A 25414-nucleotide genomic window follows, 5' to 3' on the forward strand; every position below is an offset into this window, starting at 1 on the left:
AGAAATCATAATGTATGATTTTTTAACTATTTATTTGTATGATACAGCTGCAAATAAGTATTTGAACACCTGAGAAAATCAATGCTAATATTTGGTACAGTAGCCTTTGTTTGCAATTACAGAGGTCAAACGTTTCTTATAGTTTTTCACCAGGTTTGCACACACTGCAGGAGGGATTTTGGCCCACTCCTCCACACAGATCTTCTCTAGATCAGTCAGGTTTCTGGGCTGTCGCTGAGAAACATGGAGTTTGAGCTCCCTCCAAAGATTCTCTATTGGGTTTAGGTCTGGAGACTGGCTAGGCCACGCCAGAACCTTGATATGCTTCTTACAGAGCCACTCCTTGGTTATCCTGGCTGTGTGCTTCGGGTCATTGTCATGTTGGAAGACCCAGCGTGGACCCATCTTCAATGCTCTAACTGAGGGAAGGAGGTTGTTCCCCAAAATCTCGCAATACATGGCCCCGGTCATCCTCAACTTAATACAGTGCAGTCGCCCTATCCCATGTGCAGAAAAACACCCTCAAAGCATGATGCTACCACCCCCATGCTTCACAGTAGGGATGGTGTTCTTGGGATGGTACTCATCATTCTTCTTCCTCCAAACACGTTTAGTGGAATTATGACCAAAAAGTTCTATTTTGGTCTCATCTGACCACATGACTTTCTCCCATGACTCCTCTGGATCATCCAAATGGTCATTGGCAAACTTAAGACGAGCCTTGACGTGCCATGCCGTGCCATGCATGATTTCAAACCATGACGTCTTAGTGTATCACCAACAGTAACCTTGGAAAACGGTGGTCCCAGCTCTTTTCAGGTCATTGACCAGCTCCTCCCATGTAGTTCTGGGCTGATTTCTCACCTTTCTTAGGATCATTGAGACCCCACGAGGTGAGATCATGCATGGAGCCCCAGTCCGAGGGAGATTGACAGTCATGTTTAGCTTCTTCCATTTTCTAATGATTGCTCCAACAGTGGACCTTTTTTCACCAAGCTGCTTGGCAATTTCCCCGTAGCCCTTTCCAGCCTTGTGGAGGTGTACAATTTTGTCTCTAGTGTCTTTGGACAGCTCTTTGGTCTTGGCCATGTTAGTAGTTGGATTCTTACTGATTGTATGGGGTGGACAGGTGTCTTTATGCAGCTAACGACCTCAAACAGGTGCATCTAATTTAGGATAATAAATGGAGTGGAGGTGGACATTTTAAAGGCAGACTAACAGGTCTTTGAGGGTCAGAATTCTAGCTGATAGACAGGTGTTCAAATACTTATTTGCAGCTGTATCATACAAATAAATAGTTAAAAAATCATATATTGTGATTTCTGGATTTTTTTTTTTAGATTATGTCTCTCACAGTGGACATGCACCTACGATGACAATTTCAGACCCCTCCATGATTTCCAAGTGGGAGAACTTGCAAAATAGCAGGGTGTTCAAATACTTATTTTCCTCACTGTATATGAATGTAAAAAATTATGAAGTGTATGTATTTATATACACTACGCACAAATAATATACAATTAAATGATGCTTATTTTAAATGTATTGTGCAGCTTTTTAATGGGGCAACAAGATATGATAGATATGACAAAAAAATATTGGCTTTTAATAATCTTTCAGTGTGCAAAACCATGATAATATGAAACGCTTCAAAACAGAGTGGCACAAAGCGCGTATGCGCATCGCGGGTGCAGAATGATGAGCTTAAAGCAACATGGAGTCACAGTGTGCAGTGCTGCACAAGTGCGCATTTAAAAGTTCAAGGCACAAGGCGAAGAAATGTTGAGCGCACAAATCCTAGTGTATATCTGTCCAACAGTTTATTGATCATTTGTTTCTTCACAGTTTTAAATTCCAGTTATTGTGCATTTGATGCCAATTCATAGTCCTTGTGATGTGTGTGATCTAACAGGCACACGGTAGCGAGTCATTTAAAAATAGCAATAAACTCCAGCAAAATAAAGTCATTTTATGCAAATCCACAGCCCTTTATCTACAAATCAAGCATTATAATGTGAATATATCATATTGGAGAAAGTTTTACCGTGCATCCTGCCATAACCGGACGAGGCACGCGCTGTTTGAATATGATGACTTCAGATGACTTTGAATTTATTGCTGGAAAATATATTGTCTATTTCTTTTGGTCCATGACTCCCCCTTGTGCCGTAGGCCTATAAAAGAGCGCAATAATCACGGTTGTCTGAAACAATCGCGGTTAGATCAAATAATCAAAATAAAAGCTATTCAATTATCACGACAGGCCTACCCCCAAGGGCTTTGCAACCCCCTGGGTTTAAAACAAACAATACCGGTCGTGGTAAGTGTGCATCCTAGAAAAGAAATGTAACCAATCACAGAATGCAGCATTAGCATCAAAAAGAAAACAGCTGGTTATAGTGAGGAATAGAAATTCAATAATTACAGTTACTGATGAAACTATTATATCTAGAATCTGTATTACCTGAAAAGAGCAGTTAAGAGCATGTGAGAGTTTGTATAACTCCTCCTCTACACGTTGGCAGATGGGGCAGTGATCACCATGTAGTGCAACACTATTCACCAGCAAGAAACTGTGAAAATAAACAAGTAATACAGAGACAAACTATTATAAATCTTGGTGGAGGAATTGATGGAAATGCTTAGAAACTTACTTGACTCCTCTAATGGTGAGGATCCTTGCTGATGTCACGTTAAATACTTGCTCAAACCGCTCCAACTTCTGCTTAGTCATTCTGCCAAAGTAAAAGAAAGACAATAATGGAACCACACCTTAGTCAAATCGGGCACCTGTACACACACCTTCTGAAAATGGCTTGAATATAAAATTACCTTCTACGTCTTGTCAGTCTTTTTTTTTTTTCAACACTGTCTTTTTTTATTTTAGAAACATTAACAATAAAACAGGAAAAAATTAAACAGGAAAAAACAACAACAAAAAAAAAAACTACACCACAACAACAACAACAACAACAATTATACTATACATATGTCAAAACAATGGTACATTAATATCATGACGTGGTGCATGCTAAGCCAGGTTACACAGAAAATAAACAATTTTGTTCAGCTTCTATCAAAAATCATATAAAGGGATTCCACAAGTTTTCCAAAGTTTCAGGTTTTCCCTTAACAATATATGAGATAAATGAGAGCTTTCTGAGTTTTTCCAAAGACATTTGACATTGAAGTTTTGCTTATAATGAACAGAATATCAACATTTTCTTACCAGAGTAATGTTGAGATTAAATGTATGTAGTCATTCTGTATACTCTCATAAACTTGTACTGCAGAAGTTTAAACCAGGTATTAATTGTCTGGGTTTGGGCCTTTAAGCAGATATTCTGCAATTCATCTTCTGTTAAATTCTCTGTATTTTCCCTGCAGTTATTGGAGATCAGTCTATAAAACAAGGACATTTTCCTACCACCATTAAACTGGTTTAAGGTATATTTTCTAAAGGGGACAGATCTGGTGAGAGAAGAGAATGATTCTGTGTTAGTGATAAAATTCCTAATTTTAAGATATTTTATAATAATAATAATAATAATAATAATAATAATAATAATTTAATAAAAGGGTTTTAGGTAAATCAAACTTTTGTCTTAATTCCTGAAAACTGAGCATAGTTTCATTGCTAAATAAATATGCCACCTTTAAACCTTTTGATGCCCAGATTTTAAAACCAGCATCATGTGTCCCTAGCGTAAAGATAATGTTTCCCCAAATAGGGGTAAATTGTAATAATTGTAAAATCTGTCAAAGATGTTTCAAAGCTTCATACCATACCACAATAGTATTTTTAACAAAGGGATTGGAAGTGGCTTTTTTCAAACACCCTGTCAGTCTTACTGCTAAATGCTACAAATAAACATTTAATTTGCAAATCCACATTCTTGAATCAAAATGTATTATCATTTCTCAAAAAAGATAACATTCAAGTCAAGCTAACATCACTTCAAAGTAGGACTACGCAATTTGGTAAAAAAAAGTTATGTTTTTAAATATTTTTACATTTATTGCAATCCTTACTGAAATATTATACAGTGAAAACATTTTACTCAGACTCAGAAGCTCTAATAGACAATATGGGTGAGTGAAAACCACATTGTAACCCTTAAACTCACTCGTTATGGAAGCCGATGTCATGATTTCCTATAAGAACCACAAGCTTTGTGTCACTAGGATGACGGAAGATCCATTTAAAACGTCTGACATCATCATCCCAGTCCTGAGTGGAGAGCACAGCACAGTCATAATAGCTGATGGCAGTGGTCAATTTTAATTTGAAACTATTCTTATTTATGATACCAACAAATTGGTAGCTGATACGCTTTTGATGTGATTTTTTTAATGCTTTTTTCCTACATTTTTATGTATTTGACCTCTGAAATTAGGTCTCAGTCCTGAAAAGGGATCTGATAACTGCCATGCATTATTTAAAAAACATATGAAAAGTTATACATAAGAAGTTTACCTTTTGTGCTTGACTGTACAATTTCTAACTGACTTTAAAGTCCCCCTGTGGTGAAAATCAAGCTTTTAATGTTGTTTATATGTCTATGTGGTGTTTTTAATATGTTTTAAGACAAACCATGTACAAATGCATAAGTCAACACCATTGCTAAGTATTGTCTCCTTAAGTAAGTATGTATGCAAGTACTGACAGTCTCAAAAATGCGGTTTGAAATTGCTGGTGTTTCTGATGTCACAAACTACCTTATAACCAATCAAGTCAACGAGTGGATCTCTGAGCTGGTGCGAGTGAGTGGAGGTCGGGCTAATTTTCATATTCACAGAACCACATATACTAAATGAGGCAATGGAGTAGAGTTACATTCAAGCTATTTTAAGGCATTTTAAGAACTTTTAAATGTCATTTTGGTTCCGGCAACACCAGCGACAGTTGGCGACAGAATGTAGGCGTGTCAAGCGACGCGAGACACGCAACAAAAGTTCAAAATTTTCAACTTTATGCAAATGAACAGCGAATTTCGTGAGCTCGGGAGTCTCATCTATAAAACTGTGCGTAGGATCCTTACTAAAAGTGCAAGTGCGCCCGAAAGCCAAAAATGGCGTACACCAAAAAATATTCTGACTTATAAAACCGTGCATATGCCAGAACCTGTGCAAAATACCTTTTATAAATCCCAGTCAGCGGATGTGTCTAACAAAATGTTGTGTTTTTCGTAAAATAAAGAAAATAAACATGATGCGTGTTCTCGCTTCTCTCTCAATGTGAAGTTCAATCTGAAACGCGACAGAAAATGATCTGTAACTCAGCGAATGCTTGTCACTGTGACATGAAACATATGTCTTTATAAAGCTTGAAGTCTCCATTTTTAAATGGTGTAAATCATATCAAAAACAAATATTCTCTGTTTAAGTAATCCATATGAAAGCAAGGACAGTTTCTCCAGTCCGAGCTAATTAACTCTAATGTGACCACACCCACGTGCGCACGAGCGATTGACATGCAAATGCAGGCCTGTAAATGCCCTCATTACCTCAAAACAAAGAATCAGAGAATACAGTAACGTACTTCTCTGCTTTTCGTCGAGACTGTGTTTGTGCTGTGCTGTTTACCTTGGATTTACCTCAGAAGAATTAGAAGAACGCGATTTGAAGATGAGAAGATTTGTAAGACATTTCCACTCCTAATAGTAAGCATGTTATTGTTGTATAAACTTTACATTGTAGCTACTAGTTAAACTGGTGCCAGACTAAAATGTACGTTATGAAATGAGATTGGAGTAAAAACATGAAGCCTATGTCGTACATTATAGTCCTTCACGTCTATTGTGATCTCAAAATTCCGGCCAGTTGATAATAGCTATAATATCAAAATTGACTGCTGGCGGTAGATCCTTTTCCCATTTAGCACCAAAACTCTGGAACAGTCTTCCTAACATTGTCCAGGAAGCAGACACACTCTGTCAGTTCAAATCTAGACTAAAAACACATCTCTTTGACCTAGCATACACATAACACATTATAAACTTCTATAATTCAATGTTAGGAAACGGGAACACTCCCCATAATTCCTGATGTACTCGTTACATCATATGAAGAATGGCATCTACGCTTATATTAGTCTCTCTGTTTATCCCGAGGTTTACCACAGTCCCCCGGATCCAGGCCGTATCCAGATCTGATGAAGGACCTGCACCTGGACACGACGACAACGCAGCCCTGAGGTGTCAACTAGTCTCTCCCCTGTGAAGGCCCCCTTCTCCTTCCCTTTACCTCTGTACAGATAAAACATTGTCAAAATAGTTCCGGTTCACATGGCTACTCGGAAGCGATAAATGATTTTGTATTATACATTTTTAAGGCCAGAAAAGTCATTTGTTTAGGTCAATTTGTAAAGAAAGACTACACGTCTGCGTACATACAGTGAGGAAAATAAGTATTTGAACACCCTGCTATTTTGCAAGTTCTCCCACTTAGAAATCATGGAGGGGTCTGAAATTGTCATCGTAGGTGCATGTCCACTGTGAGAGACATAATCTAAAAAAAAAAAATCCAGAAATCACAATGTATGATTTTTTAACTATTTATTTGTATGATACAGCTGCAAATAAGTATTTGAACACCTGAGAAAATCAATGTTAATATTTGATACAGTAGCCTTTGTTTGCAATTACAGAGGTCAAACATTTCCTGTAGTTTTTCACCAGGTTTGCACACACTGCAGGAGGGATTTTGGCCCACTCCTCCACACAGATCTTCTCTAGATCAGTCAGGTTTCTGGGCTGTCGCTGAGAAACACGGAGTTTGAGCTCCCTCCAAAGATTCTCTATTGGGTTTAGGTCTGGAGACTGGCTAGGCCACGCCAGAACCTTGATATGCTTCTTACAGAGCCACTCCTTGGTTATCCTGGCTGTGTGCTTCGGGTCATTGTCATGTTGGAAGACCCAGCCTCGACCCATCTTCAATGCTCTAACTGAGGGAAGGAGGTTGTTCCCCAAAATCTCGCAATACATGGCCCCGGTCATCATCTCCTTAATACAGTGCAGTCGCCCTGTCCCATGTGCAGAAAAACACCCCCAAAGCATGATGCTACCACCCCCATGCTTCACAGTAGGGATGGTGTTCTTGGGATGGTACTCATCATCATTCTTCCTCCAAACACGTTTAGTGGAATTATGACCAAAAAGTTCTATTTTGGTCTCATCTGACCACATGACTTTCTCCCATGACTCCTCTGGATCATCCAAATGGTCATTGGCAAACTTAAGACGAGCCTTGACATGTGCTGGTTTAAGCAGGGGAACCTTCCGTGCCATGCATGATTTCAAACCATGACGTCTTAGTGTATTACCAACAGTAACCTTGGAAACGGTGGTCCCAGCTCTTTTCAGGTCATTGACCAGCTCCTCCCGTGTAGTTCTGGGCTGATTTCTCACCTTTCTTAGGATCATTGAGACCCCACGAGGTGAGATCTTGCATGGAGCCCCAGTCCGAGGGAGATTGACAGTCATGTTTAGCTTCTTCCATTTTCTAATGATTGCTCCAACAGTGGACCTTTTTTCACCAAGCTGCTTGGCAATTTCCCCGTAGCCCTTTCCAGCCTTGTGGAGGTGTACAATTTTGTCTCTAGTGTCTTTGGAACAGCTCTTTGGTCTTGGCCATGTTAGTAGTTGGATTCTTACTGATTGTATGGGGTGGACAGGTGTCTTTATGCAGCTAACGACCTCAAACAGGTGCATCTAATTTAGGATAATAAATGGAGTGGAGGTGGATATTTTAAAGGCAGACTAACAGGTCTTTGAGGGTCAGAATTCTAGCTGATATACAGGTGTTCAAATACTTATTTGCAGCTGTATCATACAAATAAATAGTTAAAAAATCATATATTGTGATTTCTGGATTTTTTTTTTAGATTATGTCTCTCACAGTGGACATGCACCTACGATGACAATTTCAGACCCCTCCATGATTTCCAAGTGGGAGAACTTGCAAAATAGCAGGGTGTTCAAATACTTATTTTCCTCACTGTAAGTGAATTTATTTTATGCTTGACTTGTGATGTTTTGACATATTGCTAAACATTGAATGAGTACTAATATGCTCTTTGTTTGGAGTCTGTAGAAAACACTTGCAGGAATGAGAAAGGTGGATACATAAAAATGACTGAAAGGACTGTGGATGAAAGTGGATATTTTTTTCCATGCACCATTTGGGATTGGATTTATTCTGGTGCTGTTGCTTGGACTCAGACTTCTCTCACAATTTCCATAAGAGACTTGGTCAAATGTCTTTCATGCACCTTTGGACTCTAACAGATAAGTCATGCTTTAATGTGATGGTCTAAGGAATGTTGTCTATGGAATTAAGTGGTATTTAAACGAATGGGTAATATTTGAATACTGCTATTGGGTCAATCTGAGATTGGAACAAGCTGCTTATAATTGTTTTTCATTTTCACTGTGTAATTAAGCACTATAAAGTAAGTCAGATGGTTCCCTCATACTGAAGATTCTTGTTGTAACAGATAATTTTCAATAGGTAGAACCCCTTTCTTTTGTGTAGCCTTTTACATATAGAGTGAAGGTGGTTACAAAGCAGGATGATTTTCAGATCATTTTGAAGCAAAAACTCTAGGTGACAACATCCATTAGTCAAAAGTCTTGTGGACACATATTTAGTATGTGTTTAGTCTGTGTTAGCCTTATTTCAGAAACTTTCATTTTTAGTTTTTTCAATAACCATGCATAAACATTATTCTCTCAAAAATGAAAACATGTACATACATGTGGCTCACATATTATGGTAGTCCTGTTTGTGCTAAATAGAGTGTAATTACACCTTTGCCATTGATATGTTTATAAGCAACTGAAAAAAGCACAAATGTCAGGGCATGTCAGAACATCTCAAGGACCCCAAAAACACCTCAGACCCCAGAGGGTTAATATGTTTATAAGCAACTGAAAAAAGCACAAATGTCAGGGCATGTCAAAACATCTCAATGACTCCAAAAACACGCCAGCGCGTTTTGCTGGATTTTCTTCACATAGTAGCACAATAAACTTAAATTACTCCGTCATTTATGGTCATACAGAAAAAAAGAAATATGAAAAAAGAATCTGTGAGATGTCTACTTTTGTATGTGCCCACTTACAATCAAAACAAAACTTTGTGCTTTTGTAAAATAAAGAAAATAAACAGGGTGTGCTTTCTGCCTCTCCGTCTCGGTGAACTTTTTTTTTCTTGAGCACGTCTATAAACTGAAACAAAACACATTGCAATCACAACATCTGTCAGAAAAATCGCAATTAGACATTTTCCACAAATCGCACAGCCCTAATATGAGTATACTAAGAATTTGTGGATAAATATTTTAAGTATTTTTTGTGTTATAATTCTTGAAATCTCATTGAAATATGAAAATGTTATTCAGGGTTATACACATTGTGAAAGAGAACAATCAGGTGTTTTTTTTATTTTATTTACTCAATCTCATTTTGTTTCTTGCCAAATATATTGTACACAAGTGTAAATATTGTAAGTGTAAGGCTTTATTTAACGTTTTTCTGGAAGAGTTAAAACAGTATATGTATTTGATTTCTGATATTTGAAGCGGTAAAGACTGTAAATCTTTTTAAAAGGAATATTATTTTCTTGCGCCCTGACATGTAATAGATTGTCATTCTGTGTTACTTGTTATGATAAAAAAATAAAAAATAAAAAATAAAGAGATTTTTGAAAAATGAAGACATTTTTGTCAATATTGCACACCCCTTGTATGAACACAAAAAAAACCCACACCTGACTTTGATTGCATTTTTTTGCCACTTACTATCAAAATTTTGACATTTGGTCATAAACATATAGTAGGCAACGACCCATGTTTCTGATTTTCCAACGGTGGTTTCATCTCGATCGGACTAACGGTTTTAAAGATATTCGCTCGAAAACTTCTCAAGCTCCTTCAGGGCATTGTGCCGATGACCCATACTGAGTTTAAGTTGTAACAATGTGCTAATGCATTCATAAAATACAGCATTTTACTACAAAATTCAAAATGGCCACCCCGAATCTAACAAGACTTTTTTTATGATTTTTGCCAAACCGTTATAAGCAAAAATAGCCATTTTTCGTACCTCTGGTCCAGTAGGTGGAGCTGTGCCGAAACTCAGCAGGTATCCTCAAACTTAACTAAAAATAAACGAGTGCAACTTTGGACAGTTGGTGGCGCTAGAGGGATTGAGTTAGAGAGGGACTGAGTACCAAATTTCACAACTTTTTACCAAACGGTTCTATGGGCTGCCATAGACTCATAAAGCGGAAGAAGAAGAAACGGAAGAATAAGAACGCCAACGATTACAAATAGGTGCCTACACACTTTCGGTGCTTGGCCCATAATAATAATAATAATAATTATTATTATTATTATTATTATTATTATTATTATTATCATCATCATTATTATTATCATTATTAGAAGAAGAAGAAGAAGAAGACGACCAACGATTACAATAGGTGCCAATGCATTTTCGGTACTTGGGGCCCCTAATGACTGCAACTTCTAGAATAAGTCATCAAAGTAACGCAAAACCGCATTCTTCCATCTTAAAAATACCTCTAAATTACGGCACATGCTTTCAATGAAAAGTATGACCATATTCCTAAACACTTCCTATAACACCTGATGTACTCGTTACATCATAAGAAGAATGGCATCTACGCTAATGTTAGTCTTTGTTTATTCCGAGGTTTACTGCAGCCAGACGAATCCAGGCCATTTCCAGATCAGATGGTGGACCTGCGCCTAGACACGACCACAACCCATCCCTGAAGTATCAGCAGAGATTGTGTCAACTAGACTCTCCCCTGTGAAGGCCTCACCGACACAACAGCCATCGGCACTAATCCTCAACAAACCCGTCTCCATACCGACGTGATGACTCCAATCTTCAACCAGATGGAACTGGATAAATATTCTGAATGTTCTTATCCAATCTGACTTCTGACCTGTAATTGCTGCCTGAATCATAATCATACACTGTTCGTTCGTTGGCCAGAGAAGAACTGGCACCCCGACTGAGCTGGTTTTTCCCAAGTTTTTTTTTTTTTTCTCCATTCTGTCACCTGATGGAGTTTTGGTTCCTCGCCACTGTTGCATTGGGCTTTTGGCTTGCTTAGTTGGGGACATTTAACCCTCTGAGGTCGACAAACGCGCGGGCGCGTTTTGCTGGATTTTCTCCACATTGTAGCACTATAAACTTAAATTTCTTCGTCATTTATGGTCATACAGAAAAAAGAAATATAAAAAAAGAATCTGTGATATTTCTACTTTTGTATGTGTCCACTTACAATCAAATCAAAACATTGTGCTTTTGTAAAATAAAGAAAATAGACAGGGTGTGCGTTCTGCCTCTCCGTCGCGGTGAACTTTTTTTTCTTGAGCACGTCTATAAACTGAAACAAAACTCAGCGAATACTTGTCACACATTTATGAGCCATACACCTTTATAAACATTTAAGTGTGTACTTTTAAATGATCGGATTCAAAACGAAAACAAATATTCTCTGTTTAAGTAATTTGTATAAAACCAACAAGATGTCCAGCTTCTCAAACGCTTCCTAATTATTTTTTTAATTTACCACGCCCACTCGCGCAAAAGATATTCACATGCAAATCTCCACATGGAACGCGATCACGCTCATTACCTCAACAACAAAACACTTCACTTCACTTTTCGTCGAGTTTGAAAGACGTGCCTGAGCTTACATTGGATTTACATCAGAAGAAGAAGAACCCGATTTGAAGACAAGAAAGATAAGGTAAGAAATTATATACTTACATATTAGTTTGCTATTGTTGCATAAATTTCACATTGCAGTTGAACTGTTGCTAGATATATGGTGAATATTATAATATTTAGACCCGTGTTTACTGTTACTGTGTTTGTGGATATCTGCTCAAACGTAGATATGTATATGATAACCATAATGTTTTATATTTGAGCGTGATCGCGTTTGAATGTATCATATTTTGGATCGTGATCGCGTTTGAATGTATCATATTTTGGATCGTGATCGCGTTTGAATGTATCATATTTTGCAGCGCGATCGCGTTTGAATGTATCATATTTTGGATCGTGATCACGTTTGAATGTATCATATTTTATCCAGCACTGCGCATAGCTTATGCCTACAAGGCACAACAAACCTGGTGTTCACTGTTCATTATATTATATATTGTTGGAAACATTTGTGTGTGTGTATTCTGTGAATTTTGAAAAGCAATTTTAACCAGAAAAATCTAAAATTTATTCCCAAAATCGTGCAGGCCTTTCTCTTGATATCAGTATGTTCACTTTTTTTTTTTCAGGGCCCAGATGCCACTGAGGACTTCAGTGAACATGAACATGGTAAAGTGAAAATCAAACACCTTGGAAATGAAAGGTATGTACAATGTTTTTAGGAATGGCACAAAGGTCTCTGTCTTTGGATCATTGTTTTCAATAAGTGCTTTTTTGGCATTTGTTGTGTGTATCTTTGCACTATGTTGTGTTGTAAATAAATCCAAACAATTTAAAAGCCATTCTTTTTTTAAATCTCCTCATTTACAGTATTGTGCAAGGTTGCTCAGAATGACAGGGCCTGATAGCTCCTAATACGGCCGTTAGGGGAGGGTCTTTGTCTTTCTCAGGTGAGAAAAGCTTACATATTAATGACCTCTCGCATAAGGCTTTTTCACACAAAACACGTCGTAAAATTTTTAAAGCAATATATTGTCTTATCTGAATGAGCAATCAGGGTGATTTTCACATAGTTTTAGAGCAAATATTCTAGGCTACGTGATACAATTTTCAAAAGTCTTGTGAAGAAATAATCAGTATGGGTTTCATAGCCTTATTTCAGTGAGAATTTTTTTTTGTATTTTCACAAACCACGCATAAATGTCATTATCTCAAAACTACAAACTTTTACATACATGCTGTTGATATATTATTGTAGCAGAGTTTGTGCTGAATACAGTGTAATTAGACTTTAGCCATGAAAATGTCACAAGTAACAGAAATAACCAGAAATGTCAGAGCATGTCAGAACACCTCCAGGGCCCAGAAAACAGCTCAGACCTCAGAGGGTTAATATTCAACAACATTATTGATATGAGAGCTGAACTGAGCTGGACGATGACATCACTGTTTTCTCCAGAGCTCCAAATCGTTGAATTCCAGTGTTCCAATCACTCCCATGGCCACAATTGTATAAAATCAAGCACCTAATCATGCAAACTGTTTCTACAAACATTTGTGAAAGAACTGCTCGTTCTCAGGAGCTCAGTGAATTCAAGTGTGGTACTGTGATAGGTTGCCACCTATGCAATAAGTCAATTCATTAAATTTCCTCGCTACTAAATATTCCACGGTCAACTGTAAGTGGTATTATAACAAATAGGAAGCAATTGGGAACAACAGCAACTCAGCCACGAAGTGGTAGGCCACGTAAAATCAGTGCTGGGTCAGCGCATGCTGGGGCGCACAGTGCGCAGAAGTCGCCAACTACAGTCAATAGCTACAGACCTCCAAACTTCATGTGGCCTCCAGATTAGCTCAAGAACAGTGCATAGAGAACTTCATGGAATGGGTTTCTATGGCCAAACAGCTGCATCCAAGCCCTACATCACAGTGCAATGCAAAGCGTCGGATGCAGTGGTGTAAAGTGCGCCGCCAATGGACTCTACATGTTGAGCTGAATCTCAGAAATGAGTCTCAAAGAACTGCACTTTCCAGAATGCACCAGTTAGGAAGCAAACCGGCTGCTTGTCACCTGATCAGTTATTGTCACTGATTTGGAGCACCTGTGAAGACATGGAGGTCCTCAGTCATTCAGACAAACAAACTTCACAGAGAAGACACTCCAAGTTCACTTGTAGGTTCAGTCCAAAGACGCCAATGGTCGGTGAAATGTTTTTTTTTTACTTTCATGGTGTTTGAAATGCTGCTTAATATGTTTGAGCTATGTTTAACTGCTGTGTAGATTGGTTAAGGAACACATTGTAGCATTGACTTCATTGATTTTTTTGTTAAATGGGTTCTTTATTAGTGATGGCGAAATGAAGCTTTGTGAAGCACTGGGGCTTTCCCCCTCGACTGTATCGGAAAATGGTTCATTACTCGAAGCTTTTCAACATGTTGCACACTAACGACATCTTGTGGTCAAAAGGTAGAAAAGCTGCCTTTCTGTCCCAGAAGACCGTTTTTTTTATTTTTTTTATATATAAATCACTTTGTGCTCTGTAAACGACAAAGAAATACAATTAATCCTCATAATTCATGTGTTAGTGTTGATGTAGTTCTTATACAATAAATGAACAAACAACTGTATGAATTAATTTATGAAAAAAATAATAATAAATGGGACTAATTCACTAATTCTTATGAATCTGCTTTGATCTACAAATGCAGCCTTATTCACATAAACTTTAGCCTCAATCCTAATCCTACGAGTTTATAGGAAAGGCTCATGTAGGCATATATAATCAAAATAAAAGAAAATTGTTGTGGAATGGTGAAATGCCTGTGAACTGGGGAGCTGACATTTTGTTTTGTGGGTAATTTAATAAATTCAAGTTTTTTTATTAAGGAACAGGACTTGTTCAACAGTGTGAGGGCTAAGTCTATTTCTTTTTTTATTTTCTACTGCCGAAGGGCATGACACTCAAAACCTGCTCAAGGGGTTCGCGCTATTTTTGAATCTGAATACGAAGCAGTCACGTGACTGTGTGTGGAAACGAAGCTTCGGACGTCACAGATCACGTGGTTATGGCAAAACGAATCAAGCTCCGATACACTGCTTCAGTGTGTGATGTTTTGTTTTTTTGATACAAGCTTCGAAGCCTCAGTGCCGAATGTCACATCACTATTCTTTATTCCATGTAAAAGACTTAAGTGGGTAATTCATCATAAAATTCATTTAAAATATTTAATTAAATGTTTAAACATTTAAAATTCATTAAAAATGTTTCACTAAAATGTTTAATTAAAATGGTAACTTTTGTTCTCTGTCTTTAAAGGTTTACACCCTAATTCATTGAACAGACCAATCAACTGACAAAGCCAAAAGAAAAATAAAAGTGATTGAGTCGGACATTTGAGCTGTCCTTGTGTCCTTTGGAAGTTGAACAAGAGTAGGACTTGACAGTTGTAAACCACGCGGAGCGGCCTGTCCCTGAGGATAAACGGCTTCAGATCCAGAAATAAGCTGTTGACGCAGAGGAAGTCAAGATGGCGGAAGATGTCCTGGGGAAGTCGGTCCAGCAGCTCAAGAAGGAGAGGACCACTGCAAAAAGCAGCTTCACCAGACAAGCCAACTTCATTTCAAGAGGAGCAAGCAGCATGCTTCAAGTTGAGTTAAGGGAAGAATTCACTAAGCTTTCAGTCTGTTTCAGAAAGATGCTTGATGCCAATGATGACTACAGGATTGGACTGGAGGCTGACATTAACCCCCTGGGGTCGGCGGTATCGCCGGCGATACCAGCTCGCTTTTTTTCTTATCAGTTAAAAAGAAATTAATTTTGCTCAGTTGACTTTGATATTACAAACAAGTTTCATACATCAATCGATTCTGTTAAATGTGTATTATTTTTGTGTATAGTCACAATAAAAACAAAGTGTTGTGCTTTTTGCCAAATAAAGAAAAATAAACATGATGCGAGTTCTGCCTTCTCTCTGTCAGTGAAGTCCATTCTGAAACGCGTCCGATAATGAACTGTATAACTCAGCGAATACTCAGTCAAACAGGCATACAGACGCACAGGCATGAAGCTTGAATTCTCTTCTTTTAAATGAAGCAATTCATATAAAAAACAAATATTCTCATCTTGTGAAATCTGTATTAAAAGAGAGCGATTCCAGTCGAGCTCATTAGAGCTCATTCAAAAATAATGTGACCACGCCCCGGTGAGCGCGCGCTATTCAAACGCAAATGTCTGAGGCAATCCACGCAAACCTGTGAACGCCCCCATATCAGCTCGAGAAAACACAAGTTTATTCAGATCATTACTTGTTTACACCGTCTCGCAGCGCTGTGAGGAATAATAATAATGGAAAATGTCCCTCAGAAGTGCGGGAATTTCGAGGAGCAAGGATCCGACTGAGCTGAGGAATACTGTAGTAAGTTTTTTTTCCTTCTCAAGTGAATCGGGTTTCTGTTTGTGATGAATGAATGGCAGATGCGCGCTGTTTACCACAGCTCGCAAAAAGACGCAAAAATTTAAATCGCGTGTGTGAATGAATGATGATGTTTTAGCAAACTGTATTGCTATACTGAGATGAGTAAAAATCGACTGAAATATGTTGAAATAAAATGTAGGCTATTTGTATAAGCAACGTATTAAACTGCAAATTAACATTTATATGCCCTAATATTTCATAAAAACAACGTTACAGTCAGGCGAAATATGAAAGACAACATTTTGTTGACTAGATTTGGGTACAGTTTACTGTAGAATATACTGCCACATCAAATAAGCTTTTGTTTAGCAATTTCTGCTCATATGTTCTATATATATATATATATATATATATATATATATATATATATATATATATATATATATATAAAATACTATTTTTGTCAAAAATAAAGTCAAACTAAGATGTTAGATGTTCCAATGTTGGCTATATTCAAACTAATGAATACCTACATATGATCAAATGTAGGCCTATAATCATTTTTTTACAAAGAAAGAGTACACTTGAAATATTGTTGAAATTGTAATTATTGTTGTAATTGTAACCTTTTTAATAAAATAGCAAAACATATTTACAAGATAGATGTAAGCAAAATCTTAAATGGTCAATATAAGTCTTCTTCTAAATATATATTTTGTCCTTGCATTGTGGCTCAGTCAGTGTCACACCTGAATGAATGGCTCATTATGCAGAGTGGGTGGGACATTGTATTCTCAGGTGTAAACCACTCCTCGTTCACGCCCCCCTCGCATATTGGCTTTCCAAGCAAAACCTGTCTTATAAAACAATACATTGATTTAAACTGTGTGTGAACAATTAGGCAGGATGATTTTCACAAGAATTATTCTCTTAAAAATTCAAACATATACATGCATGTTGATCACATATTATGGTAGCCCTGTTTGTGCTATATAGAGTGAATTTACACCTTTGCCATTATCATGTTTATAAATAACTGAAAAAAGCACAAATGTCAGAGCATGTCAGAACACCTCCAGGGCCCAGAAAACTGCTCAGACCCCAGAGGGTTAAGACTGAAGATAAGGAAGCAGGTCTTGATGAACAGCAAGAGGCCGACATTGATAAATCTGTAAATGAAGGTGAAACAAAGTTGGTGGAGATAAGGGACATTGTCCAAACAAACCTGTGGCCAAGGTATGGAAGGAGTGAACTTCTTGTGGCAATCCTGGAAGCAGAAAAAGCCAATGATAAAGCGGCTGATGTACCTGTGGAAAGTGCCAATTTAGAGGGCTATGAAGTGCACCTCACTCTCTTGGAAAAGAGAATAAAAGAGGCCAGCTCAGCAATGTCAACATGGGAAAGATGGATCCCTGTAGAATTAAAGGACGAATTAGATGGAAGAGTCAAGGACGTAAGAGCATCCTACTACAGGCTTGAGTTAAGGAAAGCCGAATTTGCCACTGCAGGGACGATCAACGAGCAAGGCACAGGAGTGAAACTACTACCCCTACCCGCAACATCCACTCCAATAGTGAGAATCAAGCCAACCTCTCTGCCTATCTTCAATGGAAGCAAGAGAGAATATCACAGATGGAGGAAAGACTGGGAAAGCCTGCAAAAGCAGGGTGAGCCATCCAGATCAATTGAAGTTAAGAAAATTCAACTCTTGGGGAGTGTGGATGACAAAATCTCAAAAGACCTCAGACTTTCAACCTACACCACTGCCAATGACATGTTCAGAGTCCTGGAAAACAGATATGGCAACAAGTCAACCATCACAGTGGAAATCCTTAAAAAGCTGGAGAAGATGCCACATGTGAAAGGGAACCAGCCAAGAAAGGTCATTGACCTCATACAGTCAGTAGAGAACGCCCTAGCAGATCTTACAGAGTTAGGAAACTCTGGAGCCATAAAGAACCCACTGGTAATTAAAACCATTGAAAGCAAGTTGCCTGACTTTATTAAAAGAGACTGGGTGATGTTCATGGTTGACCTATACTAGAGAGACTCGAACAGCTCAGAACTGTGGAGAAGGTGGAGAAATCAGATCGTTCAGACAAGAAGTATGATCGAAAGATTTCCTCAACAAAAACCACAAAGAAAGAAGAGCTTGATGAGGTATGTGGTGTCTGTGGTGATAGTGGGCACAACAACAAAATATTCTTCTGTAGAAAGTTCAAAAGACTTAAGCTACCTGGAAAAAAAAGCTGTTTTGAGAAAGCTGGGAGCATGCAGAAAATGTCTCGGATGCCATGATGAAGATGGATACTGCAGAGACACTTTCCTATGCAGGAATAAAGACTGTAAAAGGGAAGGTGGTGCCCCAGACCACCATTTTTTCCTCTGCCCAAAAGGAGAAGTCAAAAGAGGGGAAGAGAGAAAACGTGGAAAAGACGGCAAAGGTGAAAGCAAACTAACGGAGGAACAAGAGGAGATCTTGTCTGAACTTTCCCCAGAAATGGCAGATAGATGCAGAAAGGCTTTCACCAACACCAACAAAACCGCAGTGACACTCGATGCTTCAGGCCAGTCTGAGCTACTGCAGAGGAATGGGCTCTCTGAACTTCCTGTCATGATGATGTTGATGCAAGTCACTGAAAACGCAGGGCAGAAGATTGGGACTTTAATTGACCTTGCTTCAGCTACAAATTACATTACACATAAGGCTGCTGAAAGACTGAGGTTAAGACATGAGAAGATAATTTTAGTTGTGCATGGGGTTGGTGGTATGGCCATGGAAGTGAACACACAAAGGCATCTCCTCAAAGTCAGAGTCAAGACACCTAAAGGAACAGAGAGAGCTCATGAAATGGTCTGCTACGGCTTGGATGAAATCGCCAGAGTGCATCAAGTTATTGAACCTGAGAAGTTGAGAAAATTCTTCCCAGAAGTCAAACTTAAAGAATTGGAAAGGCCAGAAGAGTTTGAATTTCTCATTAGCCACTGAGAGGGAAGACTCGCTCCCCAGAGGGTAAAAATCATCAGAGACCTCGTCTTGTGGGAGGGTCCATTGGGGAAGACAGTGGGTGGAGCACATCCCGACTTATTTGAAGAAGTGGAGGTTGCAGCATATGAGTCCAAAACACACTTCGCTCGCTCCATGAGGACAGCAGCTGTCAAATATCAAGAAATCACAAGTCCAACAACTGACACAGCTCAGCTACAGCAGGAGGATGTGGCTCAGACCAAATTTACAGCTGCCAGTAACCGTGAGTTCCTTGAGTGGTGGCACTGGGACAGCATCTGAGCTGCATGTGAGCCAAGATGTGGAGGATGCCGATGTGGAAACTGTCCACCAGGAGGAAAAGAAATGACCCTGGCAGAGGAGAGGGAACTGGAGATCATTAAAGGAGGCCTCACCTACAAAAAGGGGGATGCTCACACACCAGCTCCACATAGGGATGCAAAGTATCCTTGGACGGTAGATCCAGTCTCTCTCCCATACAACAAAGGTGCAGTCCAGGCTTGTTTCTTAAGGATGGAAAAGCAACTAAGCAGAGAGCCAGACTGGAAAATCGCATATGCTACCCAGATCCATGAGATGGTCGAACGAGGCGCAGCCATAAAACTCACCAACAAAATCATGGATGAGTGGAATGGACCAGTGTGGTACGTAAGCCACCTGGTGGCGCCAAACCCTCATTCGGTGACAACACCAATTCGTATTGTATGGAATAGTAGCCAGAAATACAAAGGCGTGAGCATGAATGATCTTCTTCTGAAGGGACCAGACGTTCTCAACCCTATCAGAGCTGTCCTGCTAGGTCTGGGGCGGTTACCGCATTACCGCAATACCGTGGTCACATGATGCCTACTGCGGGTCTGAGCTCGTCACCGTCATCACCAAAAAAAAAAAAAAAAAAAAAAGCATTGGCCTGCACATGTGTGCACGTTGTGTCTAATTACATTGATTCTAATGACATGGATTGTGTCTAATGACATTGTGTCTTACATAAGTTTTGTTTAGAAAACCTTGAATCCATCAAAAGATGGAGCACATCCGACCTTTCGCGAGTTGGGGAGCGCAATGTTCCATGACACATAATAACATTCCATTCGTATTGACTATTAGGCCTATATGCGAGAGTACCTACAGACATCCCAAGTCTCCCAGAAGTTCCGGGAGTCTCCCGCATATTAATAGCGGCTCCATGATGCCCGCAAATTAGTTAAAATCTCCCGGAATCTAGAGCGAGCGAGCAAGAGTGCGCATGCGAGACAGAGACTGTGTTCCAAACCGTGTAGCGCGTGCACGGCAGAGAGGGAGAGGGAGCGAGAGAGAGCATCCTGATTGGCCCGTTTCAGTAAGTCAACCAATCAGTTGTCAGTGTGGGTGGGCTTTTATCTCTTCTTCTCTGACTGCGCGCGCGCCTCCCCAAGTGGACGAGGCGGCATTTTATGCTTGACGCGCTCGCCGTATACTATTTTTTGAAACGACAGCGGGCGACTCGTCCTCTAAACCATCAGGAATCAGCAGTGAGAAGAAGTAATAAGGTACACTTGTGAATGTTTATTTTAGAACAACACTTTAGTACACCAAACTACAAAAGAATCGTGTAAGCAGTAAACCTTGAGATTATTAGGCTACCTGTGACATTAGAAACGTAACCTACAACTTAATTAACGTTATCTTACATACAACATTTTCATTTAGTTTTGTGAACATTTTTATAAAACATGGCTATTTATTTGTATTTAAAGGGCTTATGTCTACTATTGTAGGATTATTTTGTTTATTTAAGCAACTAATTTAGACGCAAGAACTGGGTGCGGGTGCTGTGAGATGTACAGATTTGGCGGCGGGGGGTGGGGGGTGGGGGGGTTGATTTAAAGCGGTTTACCGCTATACCGCGGGAATTTCTTGCTTTTCAACCGCGGTAAGAAAAAATCCATACCGTCCCAGCCCTATGTCCTGCTGAGGTTCAGAGAAGGGACGTATGCATCTCTAGGAGACATCAAAAAGATGTACAACTCTGTATGGCTGGAGGAGCGTGAGATGCATCTTCACAGGTTCCTCTGGAGGGACAGCCCAGATGAAGAGATAAGTGAATATGCAATTACCAGAGTCAACATTGGGGACAGACCTGCTGGTTGCATTGCTCAGTTGGCTATGAGGGAAACAGCACGCCTGCCCAACTTTCTTCACTTGGAGGATGAGCGCAGAGTCATTGAAGAGGACAGTTATGTGGATGACCTCTTAAACCTCCCAAAATGACCTAAATAAACTTGACAAAATCACAGCAAATGTTGAAGAGATCTTGAAAGCTGGAGGTTTCTTCCTTAAACCATGGGTCCGGTCAGGGCAAAGTGGGAGGCAAGGAATGGAGACGGAGGATCTAACAGAGACACAAGGTAAAGGTTTTTTTTAAAGGTTTCTTCAAAATCAAATGAGGGACGAAGACAACAAAGCCTTGGGTATTGGCTACCAAATGGATGAAGACAAGCTCTACATGTTAACCTCAGTTAACTTTTCCAAAAGGAAGAAGAAGATGAGAGTTGGGAAAGATCTTCTCAAGGAGGTGAGAACTGAGACACCTAAGCCACTGACTAGGAGAGCTCTCTTAAGTCAAGTGGCTGGACTGTACAACACAATTGGCTTAATAACACCTGCCAAACAAAAAGGAGCAATTCTTGTAAGAAAAGCATTCCAAGAGGGAGGGGGTGGGAAACTAACCCAAGAAACCTGGGACCAACCTCTCTCAGAAAGCCTCAGAGAAGAAGCCATACAGCATTTTGAAGAATATGTGCAGCTTGGACAAGTGAAATTCCACAGGAGCCTCACACCAGCTGGCTGGGAAGGGAAACCTTGGGGCATCACATTCTCTGATGGAAGTGACAAATCCTATGGAGCTGTGATGTACTTAAGATGGGAGACAAGTCAAGGCACTGAAGTTCGATTCGTTGAATCAAAAGCCAAGCTGACACCCCTGGATCAGAAGGGAGAAGCTGTAAAAGCTGAGATCTGTGGTGCTGTCTTTGCAGCCAGGATCAGGAAGTATGTGGAAACGCATGCTCGAATGAAGATCGAGAGATGGTTCCATCTACTCGACAGTCAAACAGTCTTGGGAGCCATTCAAAGAGTCAGTTATGGGTACAAAACCTTCTTTGCAAATAGAGTGGGTGAAATCCAGAAGGCTGGACTAGTGCAAGACTGGTGGTGGATCCGTGGAGATCTAAACATAGCTGGCATTTTAACAAGAGCTCCTGAAGATTTGAAGGAGAATTCCACATGGCAAAATGGACCAGAGTTCCTGAAGTGGCCAGTGGAGAAGTGGCCTATAAGATCAGCTGGAGAGGTAGCAGCTCATGCCAGGGAGAGTGTAAACAAGCTCCAGAGGAAGGCATTCTCAGGTGCATTAACAAGAGCTCAAGCAAGAAGGAGTCAGCAGAAAGAAGACCAACAAGGCACTCAGGAAAGTCCAAAGATTGAAACTCAAGAGGGAATACCTGTGGAAAACCCAACTCTTCTTCTAAAAGGGAAGCCTACTGGCTGGGTTAAAGATCTTGTGGAAGTAAGAAGATCCAGTAGCCTGTCTAAACTGGTGAGAGTCGTTGCCTGGGTTTGTCTAGCTGCCAAGCAGAGGCTGAAGAGGAAGTGCCGGGCCCCTAAACAGTCAAAGTGGGAGATAAGATCACCCAAGCAAGCTGTGCTAACTGTCAAAGAACGAGAAGATGCACTCAAAGACATCTTCCTCGCAGCTCAAAAAGGTACAGTTTTTTCAGACACAACTCTGGCAGACTGGCAGTATACAAAGATGTGAACTCTGGATTGCTAGTTTGTGGAGGCAGAATTCAGACGTTCAACGAAGAGAAGACAGCAGTGCCAGTTTTACCATTTGAAGCATAGGTGTCTACACTGCTTGCACAGGAATCCCACAAAGCAAACCATGAGGGAGTGGCAGGAACCCTTCTCCGGATGAGGAAGAAAGCCTGGGTAATAAAAGGCCGTAGACTTGCCAAGGAAATGGTTGACAGCTGTGTGGTCTGCAGGAAAAACAAGGCAAAACGGTGTCAACAAATCATGGCTGACCTGCCCTAGAGCGAACAGGCCCAGCTGCACCCTTTTGAATTCACCACTATGGACCTGTTCAGCCCTTATGAAGTGAAAGATGAGGTCAAGAAGAGAACTAGACTCAGAGTATGGGGAATAGTCTTCTGCTGCATGGCTTCCAGAGCCATACACACTGAAGTGGTGAGTGACATGTCATCTGAAGGATTCCTGCTAGCCTATCAAAGGTTCACTTCACTGAGAGGACACCCTAGGAAACTCTGGTCAGACCCTGGCACTAATTTTGTGGGAGCCGAACCTGCACTGGAGAGGCTTCACAAATTCCTTAACCGACTAAACAAGTCTGAACTTGAAGACACAGCTGCCAAGCATGGTACAGAATGGTCATGGAAGATCCACCCTGCAGACTCTCCCCATAGGAATGGTGCAGCAGAGGCAGCTGTCAAAGAAGTGAAGCGGGCATTGAGCAACTTTGGTGGAGATGGTGTTTTCACATGGGGAGAATTCCAAACTTTTCTCTTCATGGCAGCCAACCTTGCAAATGAGAGACCCATCGATGCAAGAACTCAAAGCAGAGAAGACTGTGTAGAGTACATCACCCCAAATTCTCTGCTTTTAGGACATGCCAATCGAAAGGGAGATTTCCCTGGAGATTTCCAGTTTGATGGCTACCCTTACAAAAGACTTAAACATATTCAAGCAGAGGTAAGCAATTTCTGGAAGAAGTGGAGCCAATTGGCTGGACCTAATTAGGGATGCAACGATACCATTTTTTCAGAACCGATCCGATCCAATCCCAAAAATTCTGAGTATCGGCCGATACCGATCCGTACCGATACCAGCGCAGTTTTTTTTTTAATCAAGTAGAATTTCTATAACTCTGTGTTGAACTGATAATAAGAACTGAAAAAAAGTAAAACAACAACAAAAAATATATGATCATAATCTGACATAAATGCTATTATAAACTAGATTAGTGGATAATTCAGCAGTAAAATTTAGTCTAGAAAAATCACGAGTACACAATAATTGTATAAAATCTGAACATTTTGTGAAAAAAAATGTTTAGTGGGGAACAAATTAGAGACAATAAGTGTAACACTAAATCTGGTAAAACTTTACACATTGCTCTTTGTATTGTTGTAAAATACATTCATGAAAAACAAGATAAAAATCAAAAATAGCAATTATTTTATATCCTACTATAAAATTTAGACATTTTTTAAATGTATAGCACAGCTGTTTAATGAGGTAGCAACATAATAGATAGGACAGAACAAGAACGGCTATTGATAATGTTTCATTGCGTCACTGTATTATGATATGAAAGGCTCCAATACAGTGCGGCACAAAGCGCTTATGCGGATCCCGAGCGCAGAATGATGCGCTTGAAGCAACATGAGTCACAGCGCGCAGCGCGTCGAGTCCGCATTGAAAAGTTTAAAGCACAAAGAAAATACATATTGATGCATAGTGTATTATAAATATCTATCTATGCAATAGTCTATTCAGCATTTTCTTTTAACAGTTTTAAATTTCAGTTACTGTGCACGTGAAGAACAAATAGTACCTGACTTTACTCCAGTGTTGTGATCTAACAGACACCCGGTAGAAAGTAACATGATTAAGGTACAGCAATAAAGTCCAGCAAGATAAAGTTGTTTTATGCGAAACCATAGACCTTTATCTACAGATCAAGTATAATAATAGTAACATTGAATCATCTTGGAGAGAGTTTCATCGTGTTAACTGTCGTAACCGAACGTGACGCGCTTTCTATGGAATGGAGAATGACTGACAGCGCAGCTGAGGGAAACGTTTACGTGAGCTTGAATTTAACGACTTAAATATTAATTTATATCTCACATTATACTATATAATGGCTTCAGAACACTTATAATATTGTGCACGAAAACGTATGGTGCTTTATAATGTTTGTGTGCCTTTTGTGGGGCTTAACAATAACACTGAATAGTATACGCACAATATCGGATTTGGATCGGCCTTGTCTGACCGATACCCGATCCGGCAAAAATGGCAGTATCGGAGCCGATACCGATACTGAGTATCGGATCGGTGCATCCCTAGACCTAATCTGTTTATAAGAAACAAATGGCACACCAAAGAGTGAAATGTTGCTGTTGGAGATGTGGTCTGGTTGGCTGATCAAAACGCCCTGAGAGGACAGTACAAGCTGGCTAGAGTGGTCGGTGTCAATGCTGACAGCAAAGGC

General features: G+C 39.7%; 1 protein-coding gene across 3 annotated transcripts in view; it reads right to left on the reverse strand.

Moving 5' to 3' along the window:
* mppe1 (metallophosphoesterase 1) overlaps nt 1-25414 on the reverse strand; it is a 145003-nt gene that overhangs the window by 71579 nt on the left and 48010 nt on the right. For all 3 annotated transcript variants that reach the window (XR_014604427.1, XM_084102358.1, XM_084102357.1), the window contains exons 3-5: nt 4128-4231; nt 2655-2735; nt 2465-2573 (exon numbers count right to left, since the gene is read on the reverse strand). Coding sequence is in view for 2 of the 3 variants with exons in the window: in XM_084102358.1 (XP_083958484.1) it covers nt 2465-2573; nt 2655-2735; nt 4128-4231 (294 nt within the window). In the remaining variant the exon portion in view is untranslated. The remainder of the gene's footprint in view (nt 1-2464; nt 2574-2654; nt 2736-4127; nt 4232-25414) is intronic.

This window comes from Abramis brama, assembly GCF_963993115.1.
Source record: "Abramis brama genome assembly, chromosome: 24".
In the NCBI taxonomy this organism is placed as follows: domain Eukaryota; kingdom Metazoa; phylum Chordata; class Actinopteri; order Cypriniformes; family Leuciscidae; genus Abramis; species Abramis brama.